The sequence below is a fragment of the Polyodon spathula genome, chromosome 16, assembly GCF_017654505.1.
Source record: "Polyodon spathula isolate WHYD16114869_AA chromosome 16, ASM1765450v1, whole genome shotgun sequence".
In the NCBI taxonomy this organism is placed as follows: Eukaryota; Metazoa; Chordata; class Actinopteri; order Acipenseriformes; family Polyodontidae; genus Polyodon; species Polyodon spathula.
Window position 1 is genome coordinate 18,204,200 of NC_054549.1, and position 13,480 is coordinate 18,217,679.

At 39.6% G+C, this 13,480-nt stretch overlaps 1 protein-coding gene across 1 annotated transcript in view; it reads right to left on the reverse strand.

Moving 5' to 3' along the window:
- The window catches only part of LOC121329351 (ephrin type-A receptor 8-like), a 160,756-nt gene that overhangs the window by 37,771 nt on the left and 109,505 nt on the right, over positions 1 to 13,480 (reverse strand). Inside the window, exons 4-6 of the mRNA XM_041274920.1 lie at positions 11,925 to 12,080; positions 10,287 to 10,646; positions 1,652 to 1,776 (exon numbers count right to left, since the gene is read on the reverse strand). Coding sequence (XP_041130854.1) covers positions 1,652 to 1,776; positions 10,287 to 10,646; positions 11,925 to 12,080 — 641 coding nt within the window. The remainder of the gene's footprint in view (positions 1 to 1,651; positions 1,777 to 10,286; positions 10,647 to 11,924; positions 12,081 to 13,480) is intronic.

Genomic DNA, 13,480 nt, shown 5'->3' on the forward strand with positions numbered 1-13,480 from the left:
GAAGCAAAAGCCATCCATAGCACTCCATGTCACTCTCCAGCAATGAAACTGCATTATTTTGAGTGGCAAAATGGTATTCAACAGAGGAGCAATTTTTACCCAACAACCACCAACAACAGCCATTTAACATAGTTTAGATTACCTTCTAGTTTTTATTAGTTGCTTAGAACTGTTTATTTTGCTACCACAAATACATCGTCAAAGAGAGAGAAAACTTAACGAGTAGGGGTGTGCCAAATGGAATTACAGTCCAGTGATGCCTCTCTATTATCGGACTTACACATTAGAAAAACATAAAATATAAAAAACAGTGAATTAGTTAAGAGTCCTGTGGAAGGGGTGTGGGTAATTCACTGACCAGGAGACAGACAGGTGTAATTGAAAACACCACACAGATGCCCAGTTTTATTTCAGGGGCGCGTTGGGTTTCTTTAGCCCGCAGAGGGCGCTGTTGGTCCGTGGTCTGCTTACCAACTATGGTAAACAGAACCACGGGAATACCAAGCAACGGTAAACAGTTCAGGTGCACTCGCAGGTGCTTCAAAACAATATTGCAAAAATTGAAGGCACAAAGAAACAGGAAAAATAAAACAGTAACAAAACTACAAAGAAAAGGTGCTGCACTCTGCAGCAATATCTCGGTCGCCGCTGCCTGTGTGACCCGGATCACCATCCTACACTACCGGCTACCTAGCCTGCTCGGCTATCCTTATTCAGGGATCTTCCCAAGGGTTCCCCCCCCTCACTGTCTCACTCTGAACCTCCGTTCCGTTCAGTCGTGGACCAGCGTTTCCGCGCACTCTGCGCGTTTAAAAGGGCAGATCTGAAGAAACAACAGAGTGTTAATTTATAGGGCTAACAATCTCCCAAGACGCGCCTCTCAGCCATTCAGAGAGGGGGAAAGTCCACACACCCACTTTCCCACCTCCCCGTGTCACTGCCATGACTCACAGGCGGTTGTTGGACGACTGCCGCCCTCTTCCTGCAGCCCGTGAACACGCCAGCAAAGCCAGCACAGATCTCTCCCTGTTACAAGTCCTTATACAGGAAAACATTTTATTGTCCGCGTGGCCTCACTGTGAATTAGCGAAGAGTCTAATTACTGTGTATTTGCAAAGTGGGTACTTAGTAAATGCATGTGTGCATACACATAAGCACATTACAATGTGTACAGTTACAATGTACTTAAAGTGTAAATCTTTTTGCAACTGTATCAGAAACGTGTTTAGGGTTAGGGATAGGGTTAGGTTTAGTGTTAGGGCTCGGATTAGGATTATATCATTGTGGTAAAGTGGCAGATAGTACACAGGTGTAAAGGTGATGCAGGGTTTGATACAATGACAGACAACAAAGTACTGGTGAATTGATGCTTTATTATTGTAATCCAATGTCACTTGACAACAATAAATAATAACGAGAACTGGCAATAGCCTCCCCTTCCCCATCTCCACTGTTGGCTGCCCCTTGGCTTACTTATTCTTATAGGGGGGTTCTGATTGCCTCGTCCACATGGCTAAGCAATCACTCCTCTGCCAAGTGGGTTCAAATTAAAATGATTGTATAATAAAACCAATGCAAATCAATAAAATCACTTCCATTATTAAGTATTTCTTGATCACTCGAATAACTAATAATTGCAGAACAAACCTACCTTTTCAAAATATTTGACCTCATACTCCAGGATAACTCCATTAGGCTGGTCGGGTTCATGCCACAGTAAGGTGACGCTATTCTGGCTTGTGTTCTCCTGCCGTATCACAATAACCTGGGAGGGAGCTGCAAAACAAAGAGTTAGCAGATTTACTGCATGCCCTCCCCAACTCAGAATTACTGCTACTTTGTGCTGTGTAACGTGGAGCCTGGTGTCTCTGCCTGGCTTTGGTTGGTGAAATGCTGACCATAGCAGCTTGGTTCTTAGTTTAAGCTCTTCTTTCCTTCATTAGAGAACAGTTTGAAGATTTCCAAAAGAAGCAATAGGTCAGGAATATCATGATAAAACATGAACCAAATCAATGCATTGTGTTTAACAAGTTCCTGCTGTGGAGTGACCTTTGATTTGCTTGCACCTCAGCTGGGCTGCTTTATTGATAACATGCAGTGGAGTATTTTAACTCTTTTGATACTGGTTTGCTCGGGCTCTGATTACATGAGAAACTTCTTCTACAAACATAGTACTGCAGACACATTGATTTCTGCAAGAGCAGTTTCATTTGAAAGGCCAGTTGTTGTTTACTCATTCTGAAGAAAGCAAATGCACCCAAACACAGTGTGTATGTGGTTTCCCATTCAATCACATCAATCATTACATTTAACTAAGTTAGCATTGTACTTATGCTGGCACATTTTCCTTGACTTCTTGTCTCAGTGGGGAGTGCTGCTGTGCTGTTGTTGACTGACTGGGGAGTGCTGCTGTGCTGTTCTTATCTGAGTGGGGAGAGCTGCTGTGCTGCTTTTGCATGACTGGGGAATACTGATGTGCTGTTGAATACAACCAACCAGTCTGCCTTGTTAAAATATATTCCTTTCCCTTTTTTATAAAACCTATTTTGTGGTTTTTAAACTAAAGTTCGTTATGAGGTAAAACCCTGACACACGTCACTTAAGAACATGAGATCATGATATACGAACAATAGGAGGCTAATCGATCCATCAGTGCTCATTCGGTTCCTTGCAGCTGATTGATCTCAAAGAAGCCAAATGATTCAGCATTAGCAACAAGACAGTATTACATGACATATTTTTGCATTCTTTTGTGTTACGGTAATTTCAAAAATGACATACAATAGTGTGCAGATAGCTGAATAGTTGAGAAAACTACACTAAGATTACAGAAAGATTCATTTGGTTACACTGTATACTAAGTGTTAGTAATTCAACTAGAATGAAATATGAAATGACATATTCGCTACAGAATTAATATGAAGTCATTCACAATATAAAACCCTGACTAGCATCTGGTGCACAACATCTAGAAGGTAAGAGGCAAGGTCAATACCAAGACAATGCCTGATAATCAGGGTTTTATTATGATTACAAACTGGCAAACTGTGATTTGTGTTGTTTTTAGTGTTTTGCCTTCCCTCCGTTTTATTTTTATTTTTTTAAAGCTAGATAGTCTGTGAGAATGTTCTGGGGGTAGCTACTGTATGGCACTGCCCTGCATCAAAGCTTCCTGATTGATGGGTCAAAGGTTTCTAATTAACAGGATTTACTTTTTTAATGTAATTGTAAATGAGATGCGTGTTCAAATGGAACTATATTTGAATCACAGACACTGGGTTGAACTGCTCTGTTATTGCAAGTGCGATCTCTTTTCTAGGGTTAAAAAACTCTAAACACAAATAACCCTCTTTGACCCTGCTCTGCGTACACGGTCACTGCATGAGCTCCTCGTTGACCCTCTCAGGCAATAAGAGAGCCTGAGACCTGAACATTGCACAGATGCATTTGCAATGTTACTGCAATATCAGGCACCTGTATCAGCTGCCAAATAATTCTACATTGATATTGTGAAGTTCTTTAAGCATGAATACTAAACTTGTTAAGAAAACATAGACCCTGCAGCTACGCAAAAATAGTAATATACTATTGTGTTAAGCTTATCTATGCAGGCATTTTACAGACTGGATATATTATTTTATTCGATTTTGTATTATTTTGCAATATGACTTCTATAGTACCAGTAAAGCTATGAATCCTTTATTGACTGTGATAGGAAATACATAATAAATGTGTGTACCAGCAGGATTTCTCTGTAACGTCCTATGAAATAATACTATATGAACAAAAAATAATGTTTTGGGAAATAGTATTGCTTCCTGGGTACAATTACTACTATATAATACCAGTTTTTGAATATTAGTAAGTATGGCAAATAAAGATCTAGGAAAGAACAGAAATAGAGGCACATGCAAAACACACAGAATCAGATATTAAACATCCCCACATGTTGGTATAAAAGTACATTTTTAATGTAGTGTAACAGTACAATGAAGTACAAGTTACAAAAGGGATCCAGACTATAGTGGAAATACTCTGCATCTCTAGCCAGTAGCCCATTGGCTAATACAGTGTCGCAGTTTGTGCTATTGTCCAAAACCCAATCAATCGTTACTCTCGTAGTCAACGGCTAAACACTACTGCCCCCTGATGTCACTCAGCAGTCAACAGCTAAACACTATTGCCCATTATTGGCCTCCTAGCACAGCATTTGCCCAGCATGTGACTGAATCACAATTTTTTATTTGTATTATTATTTTTGTGTTTTAGATCCTACTGCAGTAATTCACCTGGTAGGTTATTCCATGCAGGTTTAAAAATATGCCTCCTACCTTCTGTTTTAGTTTTACTCGGCTTCCATGTTTGCTAGGGTTGCAGCGATACAAGATTTTCACATCACGATACAGGCTGAAAAGAAAATAACCACACCCCAGTATTATCCCGATAAATGATCATCTGGACCTAGAATTGATATTTTTATTTTGGATCATTTTAAAGATATGAACAGTTTTATTTATGTCAACAATAACAGTATAGTATATATATATATATATATATATATATATATATATATATATATATATATATATAGAGTGAGGAAAGGGTAGTGGCGCCTTTAGGAATGGCGGTGCTTTGGGAGAAATTACACAACCCAGAAAGCCTGGTGCCAATTAATCAAGTGGGGTTTCTGGGTTTAAAAGGAAGCAAGGCAGAGCCATAAAGGAGGTTGGTTGGGAGAAAACACGGGCTGTTGATTTCTACAAGAAGGTAGCGTGATAACTTCAGTGTTGTGAGAAAACATCGTAAGGTAAAAGCTATATCGGGTTATGTTAAAAATACCGTCAGTATTTAGTTTTATGAAAACGCGATTTTTCCTCTTATTGAGGTAGTCTTTTGTTTTAATTGTGAAAGTTTATTTATTTCCTTTTTAACGGAGTATTAATAGAGGAGTAATACTCCGTATCAGTTTAAAATAAAGTCTGCGGTGTTCAACGTTGTGCTGGAATATGCTGACATCACAGCGGTACAAGTTTCTGTGATTATAACCCGGAGCGGTATTGGTTATTTTCGTTTTGTAGAGACATTAAATAATAATCCGAAAGAATAGACTTGAGACTGGAAGTACAGACATTGTTTATAAGAAATACAGACATAAGACGCGGAAGCTTGAAGGAATACAAGTGCATCTCTGGACGATGGGGAGTTGGCTGCCGGAGTTCCATCTCCACAGCCTGGATATAACTTGTGCTATCTTTGTTTATTCTTGGGACATTCAGGACATTGTCACTACAATCCTGGAGTTGGTCTGCAAGGCAGATATATGCTGCATACACCAGTTTTCCAGGACAACTCAAGCAGAGGGCGCCTGTCCTGATACTTGCCTGTGTTACAGGTCTCTTCCAGCAGAGGCAGCCTGTTCTATACTTACCTGTGTTACAGGTCTCTTCCAGCAGAGGGAGCCTGTTCTATACTTGCCTGTGTTACAGGTCTCTTCCAGCAGAGGGAGCCTGTTCTGTACTTACCTGTGTTACAAGTCTCTTCCAGCAGAGGGAGACCATCCTGCATTTACCTGTGACTCGAGACTGCTATATGGAAAAGAGAGCTGTTCTGTCCTACCCGCGGACTAACTCACTTCCTTGGAGAACCCTTGGACTGTGCTTCGATCTCCAGGACTTGAAGTAGCTTAGAGAGGGTTGAAGAAGTGAGTTAATCAGTGACCCGTACAGGGCGAGAACTTTGAGAGAAACTGATCATTGATGTAAATATTGTAAATAAAACACACTTACTTGCAAAAGTGTTGAGTCTGTGCCGGTTGCTTAAAGGGGAAAGCAGTGGTGCAAGCATGCCTAGCTAGTGGATCTTTTACTATATATATATATATATTATTTATATATATATATATATATATATATATATATATATATATATATATATATATATATATATATATATATATATATATTCCTCTGATTCCTCTTCTTTTTTACAAGATGCGTGTAGTTTGTTTTATTCTTAATATTGAAGAGCCAGATACTGTATGCCATTAATTGGAAAATGGGCTGTATTTCTGAAAGGAGAATCAGCCTGTTTAATCAAATACGTAATCATCAAACCATATATCTCGTGTGGTTGCTTGTCTCTTGCCTTTGCATTACGGATTCGGCTTCTCCAATCGTACACCATTTCCATGACTTGGTAGGAAAATATCCCAATAGGAATAGTCTGTGACACCTCGCTTGTTCAAAAAAGTAACTCCTGGAATTGTTTCAGCTGTAGTTCATCGAGACAGCTCTGTGATATCCAATGAGCCGTCAGGAATGCATCTGTGTGTTATGGGGTCGCCAAATTCGAGAGTGATCACACGCACAACAGGATCACATGTAACATTCATACTCTGCAAGTCAGTCTTTCCAAATGCTGCATTTCTACTCTCATGTCTCAATCTTAATACATAGTATTTCGTTTCAGCTCCGTCTGTATCAAACTTATCACGCGGTCTCATTCACCTTCCATCCTATGCTCCTGATAATGCTAGGGTGGTCATGTTGTGATTTGTGGCGAAATTTTATTGTGGAGCTCTTTTGGACATGAAACCACACAAACATGCTTAAATGTTGGGGACAATGTATTGCAGATAAAGTTATTTTGAGGTATGTGAATGTTTTGAAATGGTGGATGCTGGGATGATTTTGCATCGATTTCGGGATTGTGCATTGGCCATGCGCACGCACTCTCCTCGTGCCATAAAGTTATACTTGGACGCTTTGTTTTATTTATTTATTTAGTAACTGAAAATAGCAGCTGGTTGAATTTGGTTTGGGTGTTTGATAAAGTACATGCAGATTGCCCTGTGTGTTGTTTCTAAAGTAAAAAGTTTATACTTTTTTTGTCATTTTTATGTGGCTTTAATAAAGGTTTCTTATTATAGTTTATCTTGAGATTAATGTTTTTGTGTTGTATACATTATATAAATAGCACAAATAACAGCTGAGATGGAAAGTAAATGGGAAAACATGCATTTGTCTCTGGTACTGGAGTCTTTGTTTTCAGGTTTAGTCCACATGATCAGACTAAAGTTAGTCCACCTTCTAATCCCGATTGCAGTGTACAGGCAGTTAATCATCACAGGTGGATCACCTGCTAAATCAGTCGAAACAAGATCCCGATTGCAGCAGCGTACCAAATCAGATTTGTGATAATCCTGTCCAAGTGGATTAACTCAGAACTGTGAAGGATGAGACAGCTACATTTTCTCCATGCATTTCTTATATCCAACACATTCAGGCAGTCAGATTCATAAGAATAAAGTATTGCACAATTAGGTAATTATAGATAGATAGATAGATAGATAGATAGATAGATAGATAGATAGATAGATAGATAGATAGATAGATAGATAGATAGTAACACAGCAGGGAGGGGGTTAATATCCTCCCTGCATAAAATATGTGCATATGCACGTTTTGTTTAATTATTTTTAATCATCCCCTGCACCTGGAAATAACTGTGTTTGTTTTTATGCCAGGTAAACTTCACCATCCTGCGAGCTAGTCAGGGACCTGCATAAAATGTTTAGTAAGAGCTCCGAAGGAGCTAGATGTTTATTTTTGTTTGTTTAATTTTTGTTATTGTGTATATAAAAAAATTTAAAAAAAAAACAAAAAAAAACAAACAGCTCAAGCATTTTAAAATCCATTTCTGTGTCCATTCTTAAAGGGGTAACAAACGACCATGAGTGCCGGCCGGTTACAAAAAAATATATAATGTGTGTGTGTGTGTGTGTGTGAGAAGGAACAGCAGAATTACTGTGAATCAAAAGGTACATTTTTATTTGAAATAATAAACAAAAGAAATCCTGTCCTCTGGGCTGTAACTTCACTTTTTCTTTTGCCCCTAGCTAATTCTGCCACTTTCTTTTATATACTGCATGGTGTAGTATTCTGTAGTAAAAATTACTACATCTGGCTAAAGTCCAGTATCTGCGTGCATGGTATGGTTCACAAGACCTCAGGGTTGATAGGGCTGTTTGTTGTATTCCCCTTGAAGTCCTGGTAACTCTGTTGCTTTGTTTTTCCTTCCACAGGTAGATCGTCTGGTGCCGTCACATTAAGTTCACAGGGTGGACACTGTTCCTTCAGGAATCGAGCATTGGAAGCCCTTCACAAGACTGGGTAAGTATAACAGGTTATGGTCTCGGGCGATATTTCACTTTAATATGTTTCCTCACTATCTGTTTGTTTGTCCCCAGACAAACGTCCCTTCGTTGATATCCCTTGTACAGTCGTGACCACAATGGGCTTGCTACCAATGCAATTGTTGGCAGAACACATTTCTGCTTAAATAAACCATGGTTTTATTCTTCAGAGTTGGTGCAGTTATTTCTATCGGCCATGTCCCTTTTATTGCAGGGAGTTATGCAGTCTGTTAGTCAGCCTTTCAACACAATATAGATATAAAAGTATAATACTGCTCTGAATGTAAGCAGAGTACAATGTATCTTAAATTAAATACAAGTAATAAGGCCTTTTGCAAACACAAACTAAACCCAGGCAATGCGCTGCTCCATACAGCTTAAAACAAACAATAGGCCCGATTGTTTACATGTGCAGCAGGAAGTCCAGTGTTGCTGAGTCTGAGTAACACAGTCCATACATTTCTTAGTCTTTGTTCCACGAAGGTGAAGCCACGGTAAGTACACCTGCATCTTTTGTTATACACAGTATATTTTTAAATAACTAAAATGATCAAAGATCGTTCTACTCACACTAGTTGTGTTGTTCTCTGCATTCCAGAATCACTCCAACGCGATGTATTTGAAATTGACACCATTTTAATTCAGTTGTTTAGTGATCCAAAGATAGGAAATGCTTCACTCTGTTCCAGTTGGATCCACTGATGTTTCTTCTGTCTCTTAGCGTTTGACTCCACACACTAGGAATACCAAGCAGACTTAAAGATTTACTTTCAAACACAATCTTCTCTGTCCCTTCACTTGGAGGTTGAAGATGAAACAAGTTGCTTTGGTAAGTATCTTTAGGTCGGTATACAACAAACTTCCTCCGAGCCTCTACACCCCCTTGTCTTTCTGTACTGTTCCCTTTTTATACGTGTTTTATATCAGGAGCCCCACACTCGTGATATCCTTTCCTCATGTCCTCATCCCCCATGGTTTATAATATATAAGCACCTCATATATATATATATATATATATATATATATATATATATATATATATATATATATATATATATATATATGCATGTACCTTTGATACCGTTTTCATTTTACCGTAATTACATTTCAGTTAATGTGCTTTAACTATACACCACTAATTGTCCATTATCACAAAATTTTTCTGCGCTTATAGAGCAATGTCGCCAGTTTGAAATGTGCACATAAAGACATGGACAAGAATCACCCATATTGAAAACGAAATTCGATTTATTTTTACTTAAATATGTTTGCATGAATCCCACTGATGTAATAAAAATGTGTTTTTCATTTTGTACAGGCATCCCTTTATATATTTATTTGTTTGGTATGCTGCAATCGGGATTAAGTTAGTGCAGATTTGCAGTTTTTTCTAGTCCGCATTTTAGTCCACTTGAAGTCAGCATAAACATAAATGGGTGGCGTGTATCACAGCAGTGAGTCCCTCGGTTGGGACCACATTGTCGTCACTCCCCTGGGGCATGTCCTACATGTCACATGACACACAAAGGTCCTTTCCTCTGATGGGAACTAGACTCAACCACAAGCCTTTCACAATGTTTAACTGACAAGTAAGGAAGGTTTCCAAGTGTGGCTTGTTATATGATGTTACATATCTTGGACTTACTAACACTATACGGCCACTGACCTGCAATATCACGGTAATCGATTTCACAAATGATACAAATGAACTGCATCGCTGTGACGGTATAACCGGTGAATCACTGCAAACGTAATTTCTTCCCTCTTATTCTAGCCCCTGTGCTAAATGAGTGACTTGGGTTACCTTTATCAACACCATTTTGGATTTTGTTAATGAAGTTTCCACTTCCCCTTCTTTTTACTAGGCTGAAGAGATTAACTATTTTAACCTGTCTTCATAGCTCACGCCACTCAGTCCTTTTTGCTCTTCTTTGGACCTTCTAAAGTACAATAATGTAATAATAGTAATGAGGTGACCAAAACTGAACACGATATTCTAGGTGGAGACTAACTCAGGCATAACTTCCCTGGACTTTGCTTTTTAAAGGAAGCATCATCAGTTACCCATTTGAATCAAGTTTTGTTCCCCTACCTGCCTGGTTTGTGGTGACGTTCACGGCAGTGGACTGCCGTGGCCGTGGGCTGAGGTGAGACACTGCATTCACTGCCTCAATGCGGAAGGTGTAGTTCATATGCGCTACCAAGTTGAGCACCGTCACCCAGGGCTGGCTCAGGCCCATTGCCTGGGGGACGAAGCGGACAGCCTGGCTGCCCCCCGGCCTGCCGCTGCTGCCACAGGCCTCACACGGCCCCGAATCCCAAGCGCACTTCTGGCAGATCACATTGTAGTGGATATCAGTGCGTCCACCCATGTCCAAAGGCTTGCTCCACTCCAAGCTGACCGAGGTTCCGTTTACTGCAGAAATCACATTGACCGGTGCCGAAGGAGGTCCTGACAGGGATATGACACAGTGTCAGAAACCACTGACAGGCAGGGTACACCTTGGACTGCATGCAGTTAGTCCCTTATCTAATGTCTACCCTGGTTCATAAAGGTGGCTTTCTAATATTCCATTGTAGCTGCTAGATTTTTGTGTCACTCACCACCCTGAAGTCTTTGGTGACAGGGATATAGTGGCGGTGGTCCCACTTACATTTTTCCATACAGTATATCTTGAAGACAGCTTATTAAATTGTAATGCAAATTGGTATTAACACTCTTAGGATAAGTTATTCAGGGTATCCGATTGTGGGAAAATGTAGTGGTGTCTCTTTGTCTGTGCATCCGTCTGTCTATTACATAATATAATAATATCTTTATTTTTATATAGCGCCTTTCATAGTGGACCACCATCACAAAACGCTTTACAGAGGTAGGGTGTGAACTGTTCATTATATGCAGAGTCACTTACAATAGGACATTGACTTAACACTTGTAGAACACTTAAAATACTTTGCCACAATATGAAATGTAGCTCTTAAATACCAAAATACCAACTACCCAATTCTCATTAAACTATTAATTCCCAAATCTTATTCAATACTGTTCTGTACACGATGTTGATATTAATCTGGGTCATCCACTTTTTTGTCATATGGATAGCCCTGATTTCTAATTGACAGCAGTGGCTGGACATGATTGTTTATCAACAAGAACTATGAAATAATTCAACTGGAACAAAATACTATCATGAATGCAATTAATAACAGTGAAACTATAAAGTCATTTAAATGCTTGCAAACTAGATTAACGGCTACAGCTGGCCCATTTAGTGCACACCCAGTCCCTCTAATAAAGTGTTTGTTGTGCTGGACTACCCTTTCACATAGTGCAGCAGGCTGGAAGAAAACAGGCGGGAAATAAATACGCTTTACCAACTCTCTGTGTGTCCGATGCTTCAAGAAATGGATCTCATAATGTTTAAATCTGTTTTGTACTGTAGAATGCTAACACGGCTCTGCTGCCAGAGGTATCCGAGTCATTCATTTGTGTCTGACTTGCCATTTTACCACTACACAACTGCACACTTTAACCGGACTGGCTCCTATCGCTAATGAGCATGCTTATTTTTACAGTACAGATGCTGTGTAATACCAGAGGACAAACAATTTGAAGAGAAAGCCTGTCTAGGTGCCCAGTATGTTTCTTTGCTTTATGAAACCCTGCTAGCTGCTTGTGATATTCTTTCATCCCTCCCTCTGCTCCTGTCGAAACATCCGTTATACTCACTGGTGCACGGTGCGGACGGTGGGTCTGGTGCAGCGCGGTAGTAGTTGGTGTCACACTGACAAAAAAATGCTGCCCTCATTTCAGAGTAGCTGTGAAGGGGACATTTACCACAGAGATGGTCTCTGGCAGAGGGCTTGTAAAAGCCAGGCTCACATGCTGAAATTAGAAAGACAAATAAAATAAAGGTTAGTACAGTAGATACGAAATACCATTGTGCTTGACAGATTAGCATTTGGATTGGCTTGTCTTTTAACATCATACAAGTGTTTAGCAGTAAGTTTGTGGTGGGCACATAAGATAAGTGCACCTGTGTTTACAATATTATACACTGATGAAGGCACAAAACCTTTGCCTGCTTGACTTTCACCTCAGGGTCTAGGCCATTTAGTGTTTCCTCTAAGCTAGTAACACTTTGTCATTGCTCACTTGACAAATAACTTGTGCATTCCCTATTTAAATTTATACATTCAATGGCACAGCAGTATCATACATCACACGTCTGTGCACAGAAATTTAGAACTGTTTTGTCTTTTTAAAAAAAAATAGAAAATAACACATGGTACGACAGTGCTGTTGTTATTGTACATAAAACTGATATTTTCATGGTTTTACTAGATAACAAATGTTTAAAGCAATATATGAAAAAGAATATGGTGACTACTGTCTAACTTGGAGAACAGGTTTAGACCAGTTTGACCTTGCTGATGAGCAGCATCTAAAGACACTGGAGCCCTGTCTCTCTGAGCAGCATCTCTAACACTGGGACACTGGAGCCCTGTGTCTCTGAGCAGCATCCCCAGCACTGAGACACGGGAGGCCTGTGTCTTTGAGCAGCATCCCCAGCACTGAGAGACTCTGCCAGGGCCCTGTGTCTCTGAGCAGTGTAAGGCTCCTTTTGTAATGTTTTTAAACTATTTACAAAACAGTGAAAGAGAAACAAACACAATACAAAAACATACTAGTCACAGATGCAGAGCCGCAGCCCTGCCGCATACTGTATCATTATTTAGTTATTGGGAATAGGGATACAATATACTGTATTTAGGTGTCTTTCCACCTGTACATGCATCCGTCTGTATGGCACATTCACATGTTTACATGTACTGCATCTTGGAAACACAAGAAGTTATTCCACACACTAAAACATTTCAATATACTTTGATGCTAAACACCTAATTCCCTTACCTAATGCCGTCCCAGTCTCAAATACCACAATCCTTCAGGAAATTTTTCAGTAAACAAGAGCTATTCTGTACATACTGTTAAAACACAACATGGTCATCACATTGCTCATCATACTGATGGCTCTAATTTTGAATTGACAGTCGTGGCAGGACTGTTATTAACATACTTGTTACTTTTTATACTTGAACATGTTGTCTTTAAAACCTAAGTGATGTATCTCCACGCATACACTGTGTAGATTGGCAATGCCCTGTCAGCACGCTGCTCTTGTTTTCAACAGAAACCTGCATTGCTTTGAATTTTAATTCTTATTTGCATCAAAAACTCTCTTGACCTTTAGTTCAGGCATCTCCCTGTCTGCGCTGCACCAG